General features: G+C 43.3%; 2 protein-coding genes across 2 annotated transcripts; both read right to left on the reverse strand.

Moving 5' to 3' along the window:
- Window positions 1–602: 602 nt before the first annotated feature.
- LOC309805968 (proline-rich protein 23C-like) lies at window positions 603–1,385 on the reverse strand (the record flags this gene model as incomplete). Its single annotated transcript, XM_082624332.1, has 1 exon — window positions 603–1,385. One exon carries the CDS (start codon window positions 1,383–1,385, stop codon window positions 603–605), a length of 783 nt encoding a protein of 260 aa, XP_082480458.1.
- A 13,087-nt stretch (window positions 1,386–14,472) lies between these two features.
- On the reverse strand, window positions 14,473–15,255 carry LOC309806579 (proline-rich protein 23C-like; the record flags this gene model as incomplete). Its single annotated transcript, XM_082625464.1, has 1 exon — window positions 14,473–15,255. One exon carries the CDS (start codon window positions 15,253–15,255, stop codon window positions 14,473–14,475), a length of 783 nt encoding a protein of 260 aa, XP_082481590.1.
- Window positions 15,256–23,071: the final 7,816 nt, after the last annotated feature.

The raw sequence follows: 23,071 nt of genomic DNA on the forward strand, positions 1-23,071 counted from the left end.
GACTGGAAGAGAACTTCCTCAGGTTAAGAGGAAGCTATGAACAAACATCATACAATTATGTATAGTAACCATCATACTATTTTGCAACTTTCCAGGAGAGCAGCTCAAAACACCAAGAAAGAGAAAAGCCATGGCTAAAAATCTTCATAAATGCATGGGAAAACATATAACATGAGAAATCCAGTTATTTATTGGTTTGGGGAGAAATAGGGTAGCAATAGGGTATGGTGCTGGAGAGAGAAGAATTTGAGAGAAAATAACCAATGCAAACGAGCGGGAATGGATAGGCCTGAGAATGATGTTGTAAAGAAGTCCAGACGTCTGAACACACATTGTCCGGTATCCCTGGGCGGATTTTCCATTTCAAAGATGAGGTCTAGAGTCTGCTTTCTTTTCCTGACATCTTCTCCTGCTACTATAGCCAGTCTGGAGGGAAAAAGGAGTTGTTGGCCCACGAGATGCTTAATTTCCAGGTTGTAGGACATTCAGTGTAAAAGACGCCGGGAAATCCATTGGGCCTCCTGGATGGTAGCCAGAATTTGTGTGTGTGTGTGTGTGTGTGTGTGTGTGTGTGTGTGTGTGTGTGTACCCCGGGGTGCAGTTCATTCCGGGAACAGACATCTCTGGGCCTCGCGCTTAGGACGGTAAGGGCGTTGGGGGCGCTCGTGAGGACCCGGACTCGGAGAGGGAGGTAGAGGTTGGAGTGGTGAGTCGAGGGAGAGCTCCCGAAGGTGCAAGTGCAGGTTGTCGTCGTGGTGAGGAGAGCGTTTCTCTGGAGTAGGATTGGGCGCCCGAGGACGGGGCTCTGGGACAAAGCCCTGCGCGCTGGGTCCCGACACCCTTGCGGTGGGGCTGCGGAGCTCAGCGACGGAGCCGGCTTCAGCCTCCATCCCAGGCGGCAGGAGCTCGGCGTCTGCTTCCTCCTGGTTGGCCTCTTCTTGGCGGGCGATCTCTGGGACAGCTGCGCAGAAGAATCCCGGCTCCCGGGCCATGTACTCCCCTGGAGCGCTCAGGAAAGCGGCCCGTTGCAGGCCCTGTCCCCACGGGCCTTCCACGCCCCAGCCCAGGAGGGCCTCGGGGACCAGCATGAGCATGTGATCTCCGAGAGACATTTGCAGCACGGACGTGGGCTTGGGCGCCAGCAGCACGTCGACGCCATCTAGGGGCAGGTGCAGGGCACAGCCGGCGGGCAGGACCACTACGGAAGTGAGCGCGTCCGCGGCCGGAGGTCCCGTCAGGTTGTCCAGGCTGGGCGCCGCCTCGGACTCGGACTCGGGGTCCTCGGGCTCCTCCGTTCGGCGGCGCTTGGCGTGGCCGGGTCCTTCGGTCTGCGGTCCCCACCAGTCCGCAGGGTAGGCACTGGGCCTGCGGGGCCGTTTGCCCATGACCTCGACCGACGGACGGCGCCCCCGGGGCCTGGCAGAGGGCGAGGAGGCGCTCGATCCTGCACGCTGTGACGGGTTTCGACGACGGCTGAGGCAAGCCGGGGCGGGGCGGCGCGATGCGGCGACGGCAGGACGGCGCGATACGGGACGAGTCCTCGGAGCTCCGGGGCCGCCTCCTGCAGTTGGTCCTGCAGTTCAGGTTTCTAGGGGAACGGCGTCTGGCGCGGGGCTGGGCCTGGCGCCTTCGAATCTTCAGCTCGTCACGCCGATTCGTCTACGCAACAGACAGCGAAAGATGTTGCCCGTGAAGCCAGTGGAATCCTAGTCGCAAAATGTCACGCGAAGCCCCGCCCCCTCCAAGGCTCCGCCCCGTAGACCTCGCGGTATCTGTGCTGCCCAATAGCCGGGGCTGTGGTTGGTAGAAAGCTACTGTTAAAGTCCTCCGGGGGCCAGAATACTCGTGTACTTCATTTTTAGAGAAAAAAAGATACCCCGAAAATGGAACTTTAACTATTAGTCACCTTTAAGGTTAATATTTTCCTTTGATTTCAGGCATTCTAGAGAAAAAAACCACTCAAATAGACCACCCCCCTGGCAACATAAAACGGACCTATCTAAACGTTCCATGAAATTCCTTTAATGCTTGTGCTTTCATTTCAGGAGTAAATGGAAAATACTCATATATGTTTAGGTAAAGCTCTGTCTTAATAGTCAAATATTTGTGGCAGTTCCTTCCTGAAGATAAAAGCTGTTATCAAATTAAAACAATCTTGGTATAATTAACTTGTTTTATTCAGTATTTATTATATGCCAACCATTCTACTGAGGTTTAAAAAATGATCTTCATTTATTAAATTAAATTAAATTAATTAATTTATTTATTTATTTGGCGGTACGCGGGCCTCTCACTGTTGTGGCCTCTCCCGTTGCGGAGCACAGGCTCCAGACGCGCTGGCTCAGCGGCCAAGGCTCACGGGCCCAGCCCCTCCGCGGCATGCGGGATCTTCCCGGACCGGGACACGAACCCTTGTCCCCTGCGTCGGCAGGCGGACCCTCAACCACTGTGCCACCTGGGAAGCCCTGATCTTTGTTTTGAAAAAATTTTTTATTTTTATGTACTTTTGGCTGCGTTGGGTCTTTGTTGCTGCGTGCGGGTTTTCTCTAGTTGCAGCGAGCGGGGGCTAGTCTTCGCTGCGGTGCACAGGCTTCTCGTTGCGGTGGCTTCTGTTTGTTGCGGAGCACGGGCTCTAGGCACACGGGCTTCTGTAGTTGTGGGACGCAGGCTCAGTAGTCGTGGCTCTTGGGCTCTAGAGTGCAGGCTCAGTAGTTGCGGCACATGGGCTTATGTGCTCCACGGCATGTGGGATCTTCCCGGACCAGGGCTCGAACCCGGCATGCGGATTCTTAACTACTGCGCCGCCAGGACCCTGGTGGCGCAGTAGTTAAGGTATGTACTAAAAGCTGTACACATTTAATGTAAACAACTTGAGTTTGTAGATAAGAATACACTCGTGAAACTATCACCACAATCAAAACCGTAAAAGTTATCTATGACCTGCAAAAGTGTCTTCCTGCCCTCTCTGAAAAAAAAAATGACCTTTTTTACTTTTCACAACACCTGAAGCTCAGAGTGGTCAAGTGAGGTTTCAAAACTTAAATATGTACCACGTTTGTGTTAGATATAGGCATCCAATGCAGACTTCTCTGGTTTTAAATCATGAACTCTTAACTCATACATTTATTGCATACACCTAAGAGTGAATTACTATAATTGGTCCTGTGTGTGTCTTTTCAAGTTAATAGGTAGGGACTTCCCTGGTGACGCAGTGGTTAAGAATCTGCCTGCCAATGCAGGGGACATGGGTTTGATCCCTGATCTGGGAAGACCCCACATGCTGCAGAGCAGCAAAACCCGTGTGCCACAATGGCTGAAGCCCTTGTGCCTAGAGCCTGTGCTCTGCAACAAGAGAAGCCACTGCAATGAGAAGCCCGCGCACTGCAACCAAGAGTAGCCCCTGCTGGCCTCAACTAGAGAAAAGCCAGCATGCAGCACCGAAGACCAGACACAGCCAAAAATAAATAAATAGATAAATAAATAAACAAAGAAATAAATAAATTTTAAAATTATAAAAAAAAGATTCAAAAAATGTTAATAGGTAACGCCTTCCTCTTTTTTTTCCCCAAAATATTTTTCACAGTTTAAACTCCTGTGAGCGGAGTATGTTTCCATTTCATTACATCCTTGTAAACATTTCTTATTGATAGACTCTTAACTGTTTTCCAACCTGGTGTAGTAAAATGCTATATCATTGTGTTTTCATTTTGCATTTCTGATTGCCAGTCAAGGTGGATCATTTTTTTCACATGCTTATTAGCCAATATTATATTTAATTCTTTGAAATATTCCCATCTTCTTGTTTTTTTTTTACTTAAAAAATTAGGTTTCAACTTTTCCTCCAACTTTTTGCAGTGCTGCTTCGTTCTTCAAAGACCAACTCTGAGGGCACTTTCTTGAAAAGGGCATTTCTGACCATTTTGTTTGGAATGGTTTCTTCACTTACTCTCTATCTCATCCCTCTCTCTATGGCCTTCATAGTATTACCACATTCTGTAAATAAACAAAATATTGTTTAAAGACATTGGGGTTCAGTCATACTACTACCAGTCACTTATCAAATGTATGTGTAGCAAATGTCTCTATCACAGTCTTTGAAGACTTTCGCCCTTGATTCACTGTAATTCTCACTCATTGCACGTCTGCTGTAGTTTGTGGTGAGTTTAATATTGTCATGGATCCCTCCTCCCCCCACATCTTGGCTTCTCAGTTCTCTTCCTCTTCAGTAATTTTGTCCTCCCTCCTACCTCATTGACTCATACTCTTTTACCTTGTCATTATGAAACTTATATGGTAGTCATCAGTTACATCCATTAGACTATAACTTAATTAGTAAATAGTAAACTGTAAACTGCCTTCGCTGGTCAAGCTCACTTTAACTGTTTTTACAAAAACTTGCATATCCCCCAAGCATGATGTAGCCTAAAGAGTAAGCTACAAGGCCTCTTCACGACCCCTATGGATAAGTACCTCTGATGTAAGAGTCTTAAGATGTTTGCCCGAGTTGTTTTTTTGGAACTTGGAGTCAGTTGTCCAGTTTGAACTTCAGCTGGTTAAGACTGGTTGGGACAACCGCCTCTCCCCTCGGGCATGCGAGAGTGTCTGATCGGTGGCCATTTGATGTCAGAGGGCCAAAACCTCCACCCTAAGAATATGCCAATGTCGCCGTTTTCTGAACATGCATCCTCTGAAGAAGCACGTAGCTTAGTTGCACCTGCCGAGAATAACGATACATCTTTTTTAAAAAATGTATTTATTTATTTAATTTATTTATTTTTGGCTGCGTTGGGTCTTCGTTGCTGCGTGCGGGCTTTCTCTGTTTGCAGTGAGCGGGGGCTTCTCTTCGTTGCAGTGTGCAGGCCTCTCATTGTGGTGGCTTCTCTTGTTGTGGAACACGGACACTAGGAGTGTGGGCTTCAGCAGTTGTGGCACACGGGCTCAGTAGTTGTGGCACGCAGGCTCTAGAGTGCAGGCTCAGTACTTGTGGCTCAAGGGCTTAGTTGCTCCGAGGCATGTGAGATCCTCCCAGACCAGGGCTCGAACCCATGTCCCCTGCATTGGTAGGCGGATTCTTTTTTTTTTTTTTTGGTAGGCGGATTCTTAACCACTGTGCCACCAGGGAAGTCCCGACCCGATTTTTTCTCCTTTCCACTCACCTTTCCCCACACTCCCTGCACCTCAGGCCACCCTAATTCTTTATCCAGTAAATATCCCTAGCCCCTGGCCTTTGGGGAGATGGATTTGAGATTTGTTCTCCTTTCTCCTTGCTTGACTGCCTTGTGAATAAACCCTTTCTCTGCTGCAAACCTCTCTATCTCAGAGTTGGGCTTTCTGTGTGTGAGGCAAATGAACGTGGCTCAGTAACAATTACTCCAAATTGTGACCCCCTCTGTAATCACAATTTAAAAGATTTATTCTCAGAGTAGTGGCTACCTCCTAACTTTCTAGCTTAGCCCTTTACATATCCAAACTCCATCAATGCTTATGCCCTTCTGGAAAAATTCATCTTTTCAGTGAAACTTAAACTATCAGTTCTTCACTTCCCTCCATAACTGGAACTTAAATTCCACGAAGAGTCATTTTAATCATTGCTATATGTATATCTTTTTTAAAAATTATTTTTTATTGAGGTAACATTTGTTTATAACATTATATAAGTTTCATATGGACAACATTATATTTCTACTTCTGTACACACTACAGCATGCTCACCAACAAAGATTTAGTTTGTATAGTCACCACAGAGTTGATCCTCTTTATCCATTTCACCCTTTCCCCTCTGGTAGCCACTACTCTGCTCTCTGTATCTACATGTTTGTTTTTGTTTGGTGTGGTTTGTTCATTTACTTTGTATGTTTTTTTTTTAATTCCATATCTATGTGAAATCATATGGTATTTGGCTTTCTCTAGCTGACTTCTTTCACTTAGCATAATACTCTCAGTGTCCATCCATGCTGTGGCAAATGGCCAGGTTTTATTTTTTTCCTATGGCTGTGTCTATATTGTATATATTGTGTTTCACCTCTTCTTTATTCATTTATTGGTTGATGGGCACTGCGGTTGTTGCTATACCTTGACTATTGTAAATAATGCTGCAATGAACATGGGGGTGCATAAGTGTTTTCAAGTTAGTGTTTTCATATACTTTGGATAAATACTCAGCAGTGGGATAGCTGGATCATATGGTAGTTCTATTCCTGCATTTCTAAGGAATCTTCATACCGTTCTCCATAGTGGCTGTGCCAGTTTACATTCCCACCGACACCGCAGGAGGGCTCACTTTTCTCCACGTACTCGCCAACACTTTTAATTTCTTGCCTTTTGATAAAAGCCATTCTAACAGGTATGAAGTGGTATGTCATTGTCGGTTTTTTTTTTAGTTTTTTAAAAATTGAGTTATAATGGAGTTACAGTGTTACGTTTCAGGTGTACAAGATAATGATGAACAATTCCTAAAGATTATACTCCATTTATAGTTATTATAAAATATTGGCTATGGACCCTTGCCTGGCGGTCCAGTGGTTAAGACTCCATGCTTCCACTGCAGGGGCCCCGGGTTCAGTCCCTGTTCAGGGAACTAAGATCCCCGTGTGCTGCGGGGTACAGCCAAAAAATAAATATTGGCTGTATTCCCTGTGTTGTACAATATATCCTTGTAGCTTAATTACTTTAAACATAGTAGTTTATACCTCTTCATCTCTTACCCCATCTTGCCTCTCCCCACCTGTAACCACGAGTTTCTTCTCTATATCTGTGAATCTGTTTCTTTTTCGTTATATTCACTAGTTTGTTTTATTTTCTGGATTCCATGTTTAAGTGATAACATAACAGTATTTGTCTTTCTCTGTCTGACTTATTTCACTATGCATAATACCCTACAAGTCTATCCATGTTGTTGTAAATGACAAAATTTCACTCTTTTTTTTATGGCTGAGTATATACATACACACAGACACACACATGCATATATGTATCACATCACATCTTCTTTAGCTGTCCATCTGTTGATGGACACTTAGGTTGTTTCCATATTTTGGCTGTCATAAATAATGCTGCCACGAACATTCAGCTGCATGTATCTTTTCAAGTAGTGTTTTTGTTTTCTTTGGATGTATACCCAGGAGTGGAATTGCTGTATCCTATGGTAATTCTATTTAGTTTTTTGAGGAACCTCCACACTGTTTTCCACAGTGGCTGCACCAATTCACATTCCCACCAACAGTGTACGGGGGTCCCCTTTATTTCACAACCTAGCCAACATTTGTTATTTGTGGTCGTTTTGATGTTAGGTGTTCTTACAGGTGTGAGGTGGTATCTCATGGTGGTTTGATTTGTATTTCTCTGACGGTTAGTGATGTTGAGCATCTTTTCATGTGCCTGTTGCCCGACTGTTATGTCTTCTTTGGAAAAATGTCTGTTCACCTCTTCTGCCCATTTTTGTTAATTGATTTTTATTGGAGTGTAGTTGATTTACAATGTTGTGTTAGTTTCAGGTGTACAGCAAAGTGAATCAGTTATACATAGATCCACTGTTTTTTAGATTCTGTTCCCATATACGTTATTACAGAGTATTGAGGAGAGTTGTATAAACTTTTTTTTTACATCTTTATTGGAGTATAATCGCTTTACAATGGTGTGTTAGTTTCTGCCTTATAACACAGTGAATCAGTTATACATATACATATGTTCCCATATCTCTTCCCTCTTGCGTCTCCCTCCCTCCCACCCTCCCTATCCCACCCTTCTAGGTGGTCACAAAGCACTGAGCTGATCTCCCTGTGCCATGCGGCTGCTTCCCAGTAGCTATCTGTTTTACATTTGGTAGTGTATATATGTCCATGCCTCTCTCTCGCTTTGTCAGAGCTTACCCTTGCCCCTCCCCATATCCTCAAGTCCGTTCTCTAGTAGGTCTGTGTCTTTATTCCTGTCTTACCCCTAGGTTCTTCATGACATTTTTTCCCTTAAATTCCATATCTATGTGTTAGCATACGGTATTTGTCTTTCTCTTTCTGACTGACTTCACTCTGTATGACAGACTCTAGGTCCATCCACCTCATTACACATAGCTCAATTTCGTTTCTTTTTATGGCTGAGTAATATTCCATTGTATATCTGTGCCACATCTTCTTTATCCATTCATCCAATGATGGACACTTAGGTTGTTTCCAGCTCCGGGCTATTGTGAATAGAGCTGCAATGAACATTTTGGTACATGACTCTTTTTGAATTATGGTTTTCTCAGGGTATATGCCCAGTAGTGGGATTGCTGGGTCACATGGTAGTTCTATTTGTAGTTTTTTAAGGAACCTCCATACTGTTCCCCATAGTGGCTGTACCAATTCACATTCCCACCAGCAGTGCAAGAGTGTTCCCTTTTCTCCACACCCTCTCCAGCATTTATTGTTTCTAGACTTTTAGATGATGGCCATTCTGACTGGTGTGAGATGATATCTCATTGCAGTTTTGACTTGCATTTCTCTAATGGTTAATGATGTTGAGCGTTCTTTCATGTGTTTGTTGGGAGTCTGTATATCTTCTTTGGAGAAATGTCTATTTAGGTCTTCTGCCCATTTTTGGATTGGGTTGTTTGTTTGTTTGCTACTGAGCTGCATGAGCTGCTTATAAATTTTGGAGATTAATCCTTTGTCAGTTGCTTCATTTGGAAATATTTTGTCCCATTCCGAGGGTTGTCTTTGGTCTTGCTTATGGTTTCCTTTGCTGTGCAAAAGCTTTGAAGTTTCATTAGGTCCCATTTGTTTATCTTTGTTTTTTATTTCCATTTCTCTAGGAGGTGGGTCCAAAAGGATCTTGTTGTGATTTATGTCATAGAGTGTTCTGCCTATGTTTTCCTCTAAGAGTTTGATAGTTTCTGGAGTTACATTTAGGTCTTTAATCCATTTTGAGCTTATTTTTGTGTATGGTGTTCGGGAGTGATCTAATCTCATACTTTTACATGTACCTGTCCAGTTTTCCCAGCACCACTTATTGAAGAGGCTGTCCTTTCTCCACTGTACATTCCTGCCTCCTTTATCAAAGATAAGGTGACCATATGTGCGTGGGTTTATCTCTGGGCTTTCTATCCTGTTCCTTCTGCCCGTTTTTCAATCAGGTGGTTTGCTTTTTCCTATTGAGTTGTATGAGCTGTTTATATATTTTGGATATTAACCTCTTATTGGTCATCTCATTCCCAAATATTTTCCCCCATTCAGTAGGTTGTCTTTTCATTTTGTTGATGGTTTCCTTTGCTGTGTGAAAACTATTAGGTTTAATTAGGTCCCATTTGTTTATTTTGGCTTTTGTTTCCTTTGCCTTAGGAGACAGATTAAAAAAATATACAGTAAAGATAGAAAATCAACCATGTACAAAGCTAGTAGGAAGGTTAAAAGCCAAAAGTAGTAATATCATCTGTATCTACAGTAAGCAGTTTGGGGATACACAAAATACTTAGATGTAAAATATGATGTCAAACACAGTAATCATAAGGGGAGGAGAGTACAATTGTAGGGTTGTTAAATGCATTTGAGATTTGAGATCAGCAACTTAAAACAATCACATATAACAAGATATCACTGTATATAAACTTCATGATAGACACAAACAGAAAAATCTATAATAGATGCACACAGAAAAAAGAGGCAAGGATTTGAACATGACATTAAAGATAGTCATCAAATCACAAGACAAAAGAATGAAAGAAGAAGAAAGGAGGAAAAAAGCACTACAAAACAATGTCAAAACAATTAATAAAATGGCAATAAGACCATACACATCAATAATTATTCAAAGTAAATGGACTAAATGCTCCAATCAAAAGACATAGGGCAATAGATAAATGAGGACCTACTGTATGGCACAGGGAACTCTATTCAATATTTTGTATATAATAACTTATAATGGAAAAGAATCTGAAAAAGAATATATACATATATAGATCGCTTTGCTGTACACCTGAAACTAATACAACATTGTAAATCAACTATACTTCAATAAAAAGTTGTTTGTTTTGAAAAAAAAAAAGAGTGGCCGAATGGATACAAAAACAAGACCCATATATATGCTGCCTACAAGAGACTCACTTCGGAGCTAAAGACACACATAGACTGAAAGTGAGGGGATGGAAAAAGATACTCCATGCAAATGGAAATAAAAAGAAAGCTGGGGAGCAATACTTACATGAGACATAGACTTTAAGAGAAATAGACTTTTGTGGTTTGGATTTGCATTTCTCTAATAATTTGTGACGTTGAACATCTTTTCATGTGTCTATTGGCCATCTATGTCTTCTTTGGAAAGTGTCCTATACCCATTTGGGGGTTGTTTTATTTTTGTTGTTGTTGTTGTGAGTTCTTTCTATATTTTGGATGTTCACCCCTGACTGGATATATGATTTGCAAGTATCTTCTTCCATTAGGTAGGTTCCCTGTTCATTTTGTTGCTGGTTTCCTTTACTGTGCAGAAACTTCTTAGTTTGATGTAATCCTATTTGTTTACTTTTGCTTGTGTTTCCCTTGCCTGAGGAGACAAATAAGTGGAAAAGTGTTCTGTGCTCATGGATTGGAAGAAATAACATCGTTCAAATGTCTCTATTACCTAAAGCAATCTTCAGATTCAATGCAATCTCTATCAAAGTCCCAAGGATATTTTTCGCAAAAATAGAATAAAAAAGTCTTAGATTTACATGAAACCATAAGAGACCCTGAACAGCCAAAGCAATCCTGATAAAAAGAAAGAGTTGGAGGTATCACACTCTCTGATTTAAAACTATATTATAAAGCTACAATAATCAAAACAGCATTATATTTGCAGAAAAGCAGATACATAGGTCAATGGAACATAACTGAGAACCTGGGAGTAAACCCATACATATATGGATAATGAATTCATGGCAAGGAAGCAAAGAGCGTACAATGGAAAAGGACAGTCTCTTCAATAAATGGTGACGGGGGAACTTCCCTGGTGGTGCAGTGGTTAAAACTCCGTCTGCCAATGCAGGGGGACACGGGTTCGATTCCTGGTCTGGCAAGATCCCACACGCCACGGAGCAACTAAGCCCGTGCGCCACAACTACTGAGCCTGTGCCCTAGAGCCCGCGAGCCACAACTACTGAGCCCCTGTGCCACAACTACCAAAGCCCGTGTGCCTAGAGCCTATGCTCCGCAACAAGAGAAGCCACTGCAATGAGAAGCCCATGCACTGCAACAAAGACCCAACGCAGCCAAAAATAAATAAATAAATAAATTTAGATTAGAAAATGGTGTTGGGAAAACTGGACAGCCACATGCTAAGAAAAAAAAAAAGAAACTAGAACACTATCTCACACCACACACAAAAGTCATCTCAATGCATTAAAGACTTTAGTGTAGGGCTTCCCTGGTGGCGCAGTGGTTGAGAGTCCGCCTGCCGATGCAGGGGACACGGGTTCGTGCCCCGGTCCGGGAAGATCCCACATGCCACGGAGCGGCTGGGCCCGTGAGCCATGGCTGCTGAGCCTGTGCATCCGGAGCCTGTGCTCTGCAATGGGAGACGCCACAACAGTGAGAGGCCCGCATACCGCAAAAAAAAAAAAAAAAAGAAATGGGCAGAAGACCTAAATAGACATTTCTCCAAAGAAGACATACGGAAGGCCAAAAAGCACATGAAAATATGCTCAACATCACTAATTACTAGACAAATGCAAATCAAAACTACAATGAGGTATCACGTCACACTGGTCAGCATGAGCATCATTAAAAAGTCCACATATAATAAGTGCTGGAGAGGGTGTGGAGAAAAGGGAACTCTCCTACAGTGTTGAAGGGAATGTAAATTGGTGCAGCCATTATGGAGAACAGCATGGAGATTCCTTAAGAAACTAAAAAGGGTTGCTATATGGTCCAGCAGTCCCACTCCTGGGCAAATATCCCGAGAAAACTCTAATTTGAAAAGATACATGCACCCCAATGTTCATAGTAGCACTGTTTAAAATAGCCAACTGGCGACTTCCTTGGTGGCGCAGTGGTTAAGAATCTGCCTGCCAGTGCAGGGGACACAGGTTTGAGCCCTGGGCTGGGAAGACCCCACATGCCACCAAGCAACTAAGCCCGTCTGCCACAACTACTGAAGCCCGCTAGCCTAGAGCCCACGAGCCACAGCTACTGAGCCCACATGCCACAATTACTGAGGCCCGCGTGCCTAGAGCCCGTGCTCTGCAACAAGAGAAGCCACCGTAATGAGAAGCCTGCGCACTGCAACGAAGAGTAGCCCCCGCTCGCTGCAACTACAGAAAGCCCACGTGCAGCAACAAAACCCAACACAGCCAAAAATTAAATAAATAAATAAATGAATGAAAAAAAACCCCAAGACATGGAAGCAACCTAAATGTCTATCTACAGATGAATGGATAAAAAGATGTGGCATACCTATACAATGGAATACTACTCAGCCATAAATGAGAATGAGATGATGCCATTTGTAGCAACATGGATGGACCTAGAGATTATCATACTAAGTGAAGTAAGTCAAAGAAAGATAAATATCATATGATATCACTTATATGTGGAATCTAAAATATGACACAAATGAAGTTATTTACAAAACAGAAATAGACTCACAGACATAGAAAACAACCTTATGTTTACCAAAGGGGAAAGAGGGTGGGGGAGAGATAAATTAGGAGTTTGGGATTAGCAGATATAAAACTATCATGTATTCAGTGTAAAACAGATAAACAACAAGGTCCTACTGTATAGCACAGGGAACTATATTCAATATCCTGTAATAAACCATAACCATGTAAAAGAATATGGAAAAAATATGTAACTTTGCTGTACACCACAAAGTAACACACCGATGTAAATCAGCTATACTTCAATTAAAAAATAAAATAAAATTTTAAAATGTGCTAATGAACAGCTGAGTCAAATATAAAAGGAACAACAACTTGATTGGCAGAGACCTCTTGCCTGCAACAACAATAAAAAATGGCAGAACAATGGAGTAATGTCTTTAAAGTACTTAAATAACACTTTAGAATTAGGAATGAATACATAATAAAAGTTTTCAGATATACAAGACTATGAGAGTGTACTACACAAAACATGTTGAGATTTACAAAACCAAGATAATTTACTACACATAGGGTATAGTGGAAAGAACTATTAAAGTATATTCTTCAGCAAGAAGAAAATTGAGGCTAGACTTTGAGAGTGGAATATAAGAATAAAAAGGTAGAGAGGAAATGGTGAAGCATGTTGGTGAATATAAATAGTATTGATGTTTAAAAAAACTGAAACCATCTTGTTTTCAGCTTTACCTGTAGATTTTATTTCTTTTGTAAAAATGTGAAAGAAATATGGTAATTAATTAATGTTTTATTTTTTAAAATTTTTATTTATTTATTTTTGGCTGCGTTGAGTCTTCGTTGCTGCACACGGGCTTTCTCTAGTTGCGGTGAGCGGGGGCTACTCTTCGTTGAGGTGCACGGGCTTCTCACTGCAGTGGCTTCTCTGGTGGCGAAGCATGGGCTGTAGGTGCGTGGGCTTCAGCTGTGGCTCATGGGCTTAGTTGCTCCACGGCATGTGGGATCTTCCCAGACCAGGGCTCGAACCCATGTCCCCTGCATTAGCAGGCAGATTCTTAACCACTGCGCCACCAGGGAGGCCCCTAAATTAATGTTTTAAGAGTTAGAGGTTTGATTTACAAAAGAAAAAACTCGGGGTAGAATGTCAAAGGTATGAATAATGTGGAATAGCAGGAATGCAAACATTTTACATCAGTCTCTGAGTCAAAATAACCGGAGGAAGAGATTTAAAAAGGAAATGCATATCCTAATACATGCTGAAAACATCTGATAAAATCCAGCATTTATTCATAATGAAAAGTGAACTTGACTGGAAGAGAACTTCCTCAGGTTAAGAGGAAGCTATGAACAAACATCATACAATTATGTATAGTAACCATCATACTATTTTGCAACTTTCCAGGAGAGCAGCTCAAAACACCAAGAAAGAGAAAAGCCATGGCTAAAAATCTTCATAAATGCATGGGAAAACATATAACATGAGAAATCCAGTTATTTATTGGTTTGGGGAGAAATAGGGTAGCAATAGGGTATGGTGCTGGAGAGAGAAGAATTTGAGAGAAAATAACCAATGCAAACGAGCGGGAATGGATAGGCCTGAGAATGATGTTGTAAAGAAGTCCAGACGTCTGAACACACATTGTCCGGTATCCCTGGGCGGATTTTCCATTTCAAAGATGAGGTCTAGAGTCTGCTTTCTTTTCCTGACATCTTCTCCTGCTACTATAGCCAGTCTGGAGGGGAAAAGGAGTTGTTGGCCCACGAGATGCTTAATTTCCAGGTTGTAGGACATTCAGTGTAAAAGACGCCGGGAAATCCATTGGGCCTCCAGGATGGTAGCCAGAATTTGTGTGTGTGTGTGTGTCTGTGTGTGTGTGTGTGTGTGTGTGTGTGTGTGTACCCCGGGGTGCAGTTCATTCCGGGAACAGACATCTCTGGGCCTCGCGCTTAGGACGGTAAGGGCGTTGGGGGCGCTCGTGAGGACCCGGACTCGGAGAGGGAGGTAGAGGTTGGAGTGGTGAGTCGAGGGAGAGCTCCCGAAGGTGCAAGTGCAGGTTGTCGTCGTGGTGAGGAGAGCGTTTCTCTGGACTAGGATTGGGCGCCCGAGGACGGGGCTCTGGGACAAAGCCCTGCGCGCTGGGTCCCGACACCCTTGCGGTGGGGCTGCGGAGCTCAGCGACGGAGCCGGTTTCAGCCTCCATCCCAGGCGGCAGGAGCTCGGCGTCTGCTTCCTCCTGGTTGGCCTCTTCTTGGCGGGCGATCTCTGGGACAGCTGCGCAGAAGAATCCCGGCTCCCGGGCCATGTACTCCCCTGGAGCGCTCAGGAAAGCGGCCCGTTGCAGGCCCTGTCCCCACGGGCCTTCCACGCCCCAGCCCAGGAGGGCCTCGGGGACCAGCATGAGCATGTGATCTCCGAGAGACACTTGCAGCACGGACGTGGGCTTGGGCGCCAGCAGCACGTCGACGCCATCTAGGGGCAGGTGCAGGGCACAGCCGGCGGGCAGGACCACTACGGAAGTGAGTGCGTCCGCGGCCGGAGGTCCCGTCAGGTTGTCCAGGCTGGGCGCCGCCTCGGACTCGGACTCGGGGTCCTCGGGCTCCTCCGTTCGGCGGCGCTTGGCGGGGCCGGGTCCTTCGGTCTGCAGTCCCCCCCAGTCCGCAGGGTAGGCACTGGTCCTGCGGGGCCGTTTGCCCATGACCTCGACCGACGGACGGCGCCCCCGGGGCCTGGCAGAGGGCGAGGAGGCGCTCGATCCTGCACGCTGTGACGGGTTTCGACGACGGCTGAGGCAAGCCGGGGCGGGGCGGCGCGATGCGGCGACGGCAGGACGGCGCGATACGGGACGAGTCCTCGGAGCTCCGGGGCCGCCTCCTGCAGTTGGTCCTGCAGTTCAGGTTTCTAGGGGAACGGCGTCTGGCGCGGGGCTGGGCCTGGCGCCTTCGAATCTTCAGCTCGTCACGCCGATTCGTCTACGCAACAGACAGCGAAAGATGTTGCCCGTGAAGCCAGTGGAATCCTAGTCGCAAAATGTCACGCGAAGCCCCGCCCCCTCCAAGGCTCCGCCCCGTAGACCTCGCGGTATCTGTGCTGCCCAATAGCCGGGGCTGTGGTTGGTAGAAAGCTACTGTTAAAGTCCTCCGGGGGCCAGAATACTCGTGTACTTCATTTTTAGAGAAAAAAAGATACCCCGAAAATGGAACTTTAACTATTAGTCACCTTTAAGGTTAATATTTTCCTTTGATTTCAGGCATTCTAGAGAAAAAAACCACTCAAATAGACCACCCCCCTGGCAACATAAAACGGACCTATCTAAACGTTCCATGAAATTCCTTTAATGCTTGTGCTTTCATTTCAGGAGTAAATGGAAAATACTCATATATGTTTAGGTAAAGCTCTGTCTTAATAGTCAAATATTTGTGGCAGTTCCTTCCTGAAGATAAAAGCTGTTATCAAATTAAAACAATCTTAGTATAATTAACTTGTTTTATTCAGTATTTATTATATGCCAACCATTCTACTGAGGTTTAAAAAATGATCTTCATTTATTAAATTAAATTAAATTAATTTATTTATTTATTTATTTGGCGGTACGCGGGCCTCTCACTGTTGTGGCCTCTCCCGTTGCGGAGCACAGGCTCCAGACGCGCTGGCTCAGCGGCCATGGCTCACGGGCCCAGCCCCTCCGCGGCATGCGGGATCTTCCCGGACCGGGACACGAACCCGTGTCCCCTGCGTCGGCAGGCGGACCCTCAACCACTGTGCCACCTGGGAAGCCCTGATCTTTGTTTTGAAAAAATTTTTTATTTTTATGTACTTTTGGCTGCGTTGGGTCTTTGTTGCTGCGTGCGGGCTTTCTCTAGTTGCAGCGAGCGGGGGCTAGTCTTCGCTGCGGTGCACAGGCTTCTCGTTGCGGTGGCTTCTGTTTGTTGCGGAGCACGGGCTCTAGGCACACGGGCTTCTGTAGTTGTGGGACGCAGGCTCAGTAGTCGTGGCTCTTGGGCTCTAGAGTGCAGGCTCAGTAGTTGCGGCACATGGGCTTATTTGCTCCACGGCATGTGGGATCTTCCCGGACCAGGGCTCGAACCCGGCATGCGGATTCTTAACTACTGCGCCGCCAGGACCCTGGTGGCGCAGTAGTTAAGGTATGTACTAAAAGCTGTACACATTTAATGTAAACAACTTGAGTTTGTAGATAAGAATACACTCGTGAAACTATCACCACAATCAAAACCGTAAAAGTTATCTATGACCTGCAAAAGTGTCTTCCTGCCCTCTCTGAAAAAAAAAATGACCTTTTTTACTTTTCACAACACCTGAAGCTCAGAGTGGTCAAGTGAGGTTTCAAAACTTAAATATGTACCACGTTTGTGTTAGATATAGGCATCCAATGCAGACTTCTCTGGTTTTAAATCATGAACTCTTAACTCATACATTTATTGCATACACCTAAGAGTGAATTACTATAATTGGTCCTGTGTGTGTCTTTTCAAGTTAATAGGTAGGGACTTCCCTGGTGACGCAGTGGTTAAGAATCTGCCTGCCAATGCAGGGGACATGGGTTTGATCCCTGATCTGGGAAGACCCCACATGCTGCAGAGCAGCAAAACCCGTGCGCCACAATGGCTGAAGCCCTTGTGCCTAGAGCCTGTGCTCTGCAACAAGAGAAGCCACTGCAATGAGAAGCCCGCGCACTGCAACCAAGAGTAGCCCCTGCTGGCCTCAACTAGAGAAAAGCCAGCATGCAGCACCGAAGACCAGACACAGCCAAAAATAAATAAATAGATAAATAAATAAACAAAGAAATAAATAAATTTTAAAATTATAAAAAAAAGATTCAAAAAATGTTAATAGGTAACGCCTTCCTCTTTTTTTTTCCCCAAAATATTTTTCACAGTTTAAACTCCTGTGAGCGGAGTATGTTTCCATTTCATTACATCCTTGTAAACATTTCTTATTGATAGACTCTTAACTGTTTTCCAACCTGGTGTAGTAAAATGCTATATCATTGTGTTTTCATTTTGCATTTCTGATTGCCAGTCAAGGTGGATCATTTTTTTCACATGCTTATTAGCCAATATTATATTTAATTCTTTGAAATATTCCCATCTTCTTGGTTTTTTTTTACTTAAAAAAATTAGGTTTCAACTTTTCCTCCAACTTTTTGCAGTGCTGGTTCGTTCTTCAAAGACCAACTCTGAGGGCACTTTCTTGAAAAGGGCATTTCTGACCATTTTGTTTGGAATGGTTTCTGCACTTACTCTCTATCTCATCCCTCTCTCTATGGCCTTCATAGTATTACCACATTCTGTAAATAAACAAAATATTGTTTAAAGACATTGGGGTTCAGTCATACTACTACCAGTCACTTATCAAATGTATGTGTAGCAAATGTCTCTATCACAGTCTTTGAAGACTTTCGCCCTTGATTCACTGTAATTCTCACTCATTGCACATCTGCTGTAGTTTGTGGTGAGTTTAATATTGTCATGGATCCCTCCTCCCCCCACATCTTGGCTTCTCAGTTCTCTTCCTCTTCAGTAATTTTGTCCTCCCTCCTACCTCATTGACTCATACTCTTTTACCTTGTCATTATGAAACTTATATGGTAGTCATCAGTTACATCCATTAGACTATAACTTAATTAGTAAATAGTAAACTGTAAACTGCCTTCGCTGGTCAAGCTCACTTTAACTGTTTTTACAAAAACTTGCATATCCCCCAAGCATGATGTAGCCTAAAGAGTAAGCTACAAGGCCTCTTCACGACCCCTATGGATAAGTACCTCTGATGTAAGAGTCTTAAGATGTTTGCCCGAGTTGTTTTTTTGGAACTTGGAGTCAGTTGTCCAGTTTGAACTTCAGCTGGTTAAGACTGGTTGGGACAACCGCCTCTCCCCTCGGGCATGCGAGAGTGTCTGATCGGTGGCCATTTGATGTCAGAGGGCCAAAACCTCCACCCTAAGAATATGCCAATGTCGCCGTTTTCTGAACATGCATCCTCTGAAGAAGCACGTAGCTTAGTTGCACCTGCCGAGAATAACGATACATCTTTTTTTAAAAATGTATTTATTTATTTAATTTATTTATTTTTGGCTGCGTTGGGTCTTCGTTGCTGCGTGCGGGCTTTCTCTGTTTGCAGTGAGCGGGGGCTTCTCTTCGTTGCAGTGTGCAGGCCTCTCATTGTGGTGGCTTCTCTTGTTGTGGAACACGGACACTAGGAGCGTGGGCTTCAGCAGTTGTGGCACACGGGCTCAGTAGTTGTGGCACGCAGGCTCTAGAGTGCAGGCTCAGTACTTGTGGCTCAAGGGCTTAGTTGCTCCGAGGCATGTGAGATCTTCCCAGACCAGGGCTCGAACCCATGTCCCCTGCATTGGTAGGCGGATTCTTTTTTTTTTTTTTTTGGTAGGCGGATTCTTAACCACTGTGCCACCAGGGAAGTCCAGACCCGATCTTTTTCTCCTTTCCACTCACCTTTCCCCACACTCCCTGCACCTCAGGCCACCCTAATTCTTTATCCAGTAAATATCCCTAGCCCCTGGCCTTTGGGGAGATGGATTTGAGATTTGTTCTCCTTTCTCCTTGCTTGACTGCCTTGTGAATAAACCCTTTCTCTGCTGCAAACCTCTCTATCTCAGAGTTGGGCTTTCTGTGTGTGAGGCAAATGAACGTGGCTCAGTAACAATTACTCCAAATTGTGACCCCCTCTGTAATCACAATTTAAAAGATTTATTCTCAGAGTAGTGGCTACCTCCTAACTTTCTAGCTTAGCCCTTTACATATCCAAACTCCATCAATGCTTATGCCCTTCTGGAAAAATTCATCTTTTCAGTGAAACTTAAACTATCAGCTCTTCACTTCCCTCCATAACTGGAACTTAAATTCCACGAAGAGTCATTTTAATCATTGCTATATGTATATCTTTTTTAAAAATTATTTTTTATTGAGGTAACTTTTGTTTATAACATTATATAAGTTTCATATGGACAACATTATATTTCTACTTCTGTACACACTACAGCATGCTCACCAACAAAGATTTAGTTTGTATAGTCACCACAGAGTTGATCCTCTTTATCCATTTCACCCTTTCCCCTCTGGTAGCCACTACTCTGCTCTCTGTATCTACATGTTTGTTTTTGTTTGGTGTGGTTTGTTCATTTACTTTGTATGTTTTTTTTTAATTCCATATCTATGTGAAATCATATGGTATTTGGCTTTCTCTAGCTGACTTCTTTCACTTAGCATAATACTCGCAGTGTCCATCCATGCTGTGGCAAATGGCCAGGTTTTATTTTTTTCCTATGGCTGTATCTATATTGTATATATTGTGTTTCACCTCTTCTTTATTCATTTATTGGTTGATGGGCACTGCGGTTGTTGCTATACCTTGACTATTGTAAATAATGCTGCAATGAACATGGGGTGCATAAGTGTTTTCAAGTTAGTGTTTTCATATACTTTGGATAAATACTCAGAAGTGGGATAGCTGGATCATATGGTAGTTCTATTCCTGCATTTCTAAGGAATCTTCATACCGTTCTCCATAGTGGCTGTGCCAGTTTACATTCCCACCGACACCGCAGGAGGGCTCACTTTTCTCCACGTACTCGCCAACACTTTTAATTTCTTGCCTTTTGATAAAAGCCATTCTAACAGGTATGAAGTGATATGTCATTGTCGGTTTTTATTTTAGTTTTTTAAAAATTGAGGTATAATGGAGTTACAGTGTTACGTTTCAGGTGTACAAGATAATGATGAACAATTCCTAAAGATTATACTCCATTTATAGTTATTATAAAATATTGGCTATGGACCCTTGCCTGGCGGTCCAGTGGTTAAGACTCCATGCTTCCACTGCAGGGGCCCCGGGTTCAGTCCCTGTTCAGGGAACTAAGATCCGCGTGTGCTGCGGGGTACGGCCAAAAAATAAATATTGGCTGTATTCCCTGTGTTGTACAATATATCCTTGTAGCTTAATTACTTTAAACATAGTAGTTTATACCTCTTCATCTCTTACCCCATCTTGCCTCTCCCCACTTGTAACCACGAGTTTGTTCTCTATATCTGTGAATCTGTTTCTTTTTCGTTATATTCACTAGTTTGTTTTATTTTCTGGATTCCATGTTTAAGTGATAACATAACAGTATTTGTCTTTCTCTGTCTGACTTATTTCACTATGCATAATACCCTACAAGTCTATCCATGTTGTTGTAAATGACAAAATTTCACTCTTTTTTTATGGCTGAGTATATACATACACACAGACACACACATGCATATATGTATCACATCACATCTTCTTTAGCTGTCCATCTGTTGATGGACACTTAGGTTGTTTCCATATTTTGGCTGTCATAAATAATGCTGCCACGAACATTCAGCTGCATGTATCTTTTCAAAGTAGTGTTTTTGTTTTCTTTGGATGTATACCCAGGAGTGGAATTGCTGTATCCTATGGTAATTCTATTTAGTTTTTTGAGGAACCTCCACACTGTTTTCCACAGTGGCTGCACCAATTCACATTCCCACCAACAGTGTACGGGGGTCCCCTTTATTTCACAACCTAGCCAACATTTGTTATTTGTGGTCGTTTTGATGTTAGGTGTTCTTACAGGTGTGAGGTGGTATCTCATGGTGGTTTGATTTGTATTTCTCTGACGGTTAGTGATGTTGAGCATCTTTTCATGTGCCTGTTGCCCGACTGTTATGTCTTCTTTGGAAAAATGTCTGTTCACCTCTTCTGCCCATTTTTGTTAATTGATTTTTATTGGAGTGTAGTTGATTTACAATGTTGTGTTAGTTTCAGGTGTACAGCAAAGTGAATCAGTTATACATAGATCCACTGTTTTTTAGATTCTGTTCCCATATACGTTATTACAGAGTATTGAGGAGAGTTGTATAAACTTTTTTTTTACATCTTTATTGGAGTATAATCGCTTTACCATGGTGTGTTAGTTTCTGCCTTATAACACAGTGAATCAGTTATACATATACATATGTTCCCATATCTCTTCCCTCTTGCGTCTCCCTCCCTCCCACCCTCCCTATCCCACCCTTCTAGGTGGTCACAAAGCACTGAGCTGATCTCCCTGTGCTATGCGGCTGCTTCCCAGTAGCTATCTGTTTTACATTTGGTAGTGTATATATGTCCATGCCTCTCTCTCGCTTTGTCAGAGCTTACCCTTGCCCCTCCCCATATCCTCAAGTTCGTTCTCTAGTAGGTCTGTGTCTTTATTCCTGTCTTACCCCTAGGTTCTTCATGACATTTTTTCCCTTAAATTCCATATCTATGTGTTAGCATACGGTATTTGTCTTTCTCTTTCTGACTGACTTCACTCTGTATGACAGACTCTAGGTCCATCCACCTCATTACACATAGCTCAATTTCGTTTCTTTTTATGGCTGAGTAATATTCCATTGTATATCTGTGCCACATCTTCTTTATCCATTCATCCAATGATGGACACTTAGGTTGTTTCCAGCTCCGGGCTACTGTGAATAGAGCTGCAATGAACATTTTGGTACATGACTCTTTTTGAATTATGGTTTTCTCAGGGTATATGCCCAGTAGTGGGATTGCTGGGTCACATGGTAGTTCTATTTGTAGTTTTTTAAGGAACCTCCATACTGTTCCCCATAGTGGCTGTACCAATTCACATTCCCACCAGCAGTGCAAGAGTGTTCCCTTTTCTCCACACCCTCTCCAGCATTTATTGTTTCTAGACTTTTAGATGATGGCCATTCTGACTGGTGTGAGATGATATCTCATTGTAGTTTTGACTTGCATTTCTCTAATGGTTAATGATGTTGAGCGTTCTTTCATGTGTTTGTTGGGAGTCTGTATATCTTCTTTGGAGAAATGTCTATTTAGGTCTTCTGCCCATTTTTGGATTGGGTTGTTTGTTTGTTTGCTACTGAGCTGCATGAGCTGCTTATAAATTTTGGAGATTAATCCTTTGTCAGTTGCTTCATTTGGAAATATTTTGTCCCATTCCGAGGGTTGTCTTTGGTCTTGCTTATGGTTTCCTTTGCTGTGCAAAAGCTTTGAAGTTTCATTAGGTCCCATTTGTTTATCTTTGTTTTTTATTTCCATTTCTCTAGGAGGTGGGTCCAAAAGGATCTTGTTGTGATTTATGTCATAGAGTGTTCTGCCTATGTTTTCCTCTAAGAGTTTGATAGTTTCTGGCGTTACATTTAGGTCTTTAATCCATTTTGAGCTTATTTTTGTGTATGGTGTTCGGGAGTGATCTAATCTCATACTTTTACATGTACCTGTCCAGTTTTCCCAGCACCACTTATTGAAGAGGCTGTCCTTTCTCCACTGTACATTCCTGCCTCCTTTATCAAAGATAAGGTGACCATATGTGCGTGGGTTTATCTCTGGGCTTTCTATCCTGTTCCTTCTGCCCGTTTTTCAATCAGGTGGTTTGCTTTTTCCTATTGAGTTGTATGAGCTGTTTATATATTTTGGATATTAACCTCTTATTGGTCATCTCATTCCCAAATATTTTC

Source organism: Mesoplodon mirus (assembly GCF_964341445.2).
Source record: "Mesoplodon mirus genome assembly, chromosome: 6".
Classification (NCBI taxonomy): Eukaryota; Metazoa; Chordata; class Mammalia; order Artiodactyla; family Ziphiidae; genus Mesoplodon; species Mesoplodon mirus.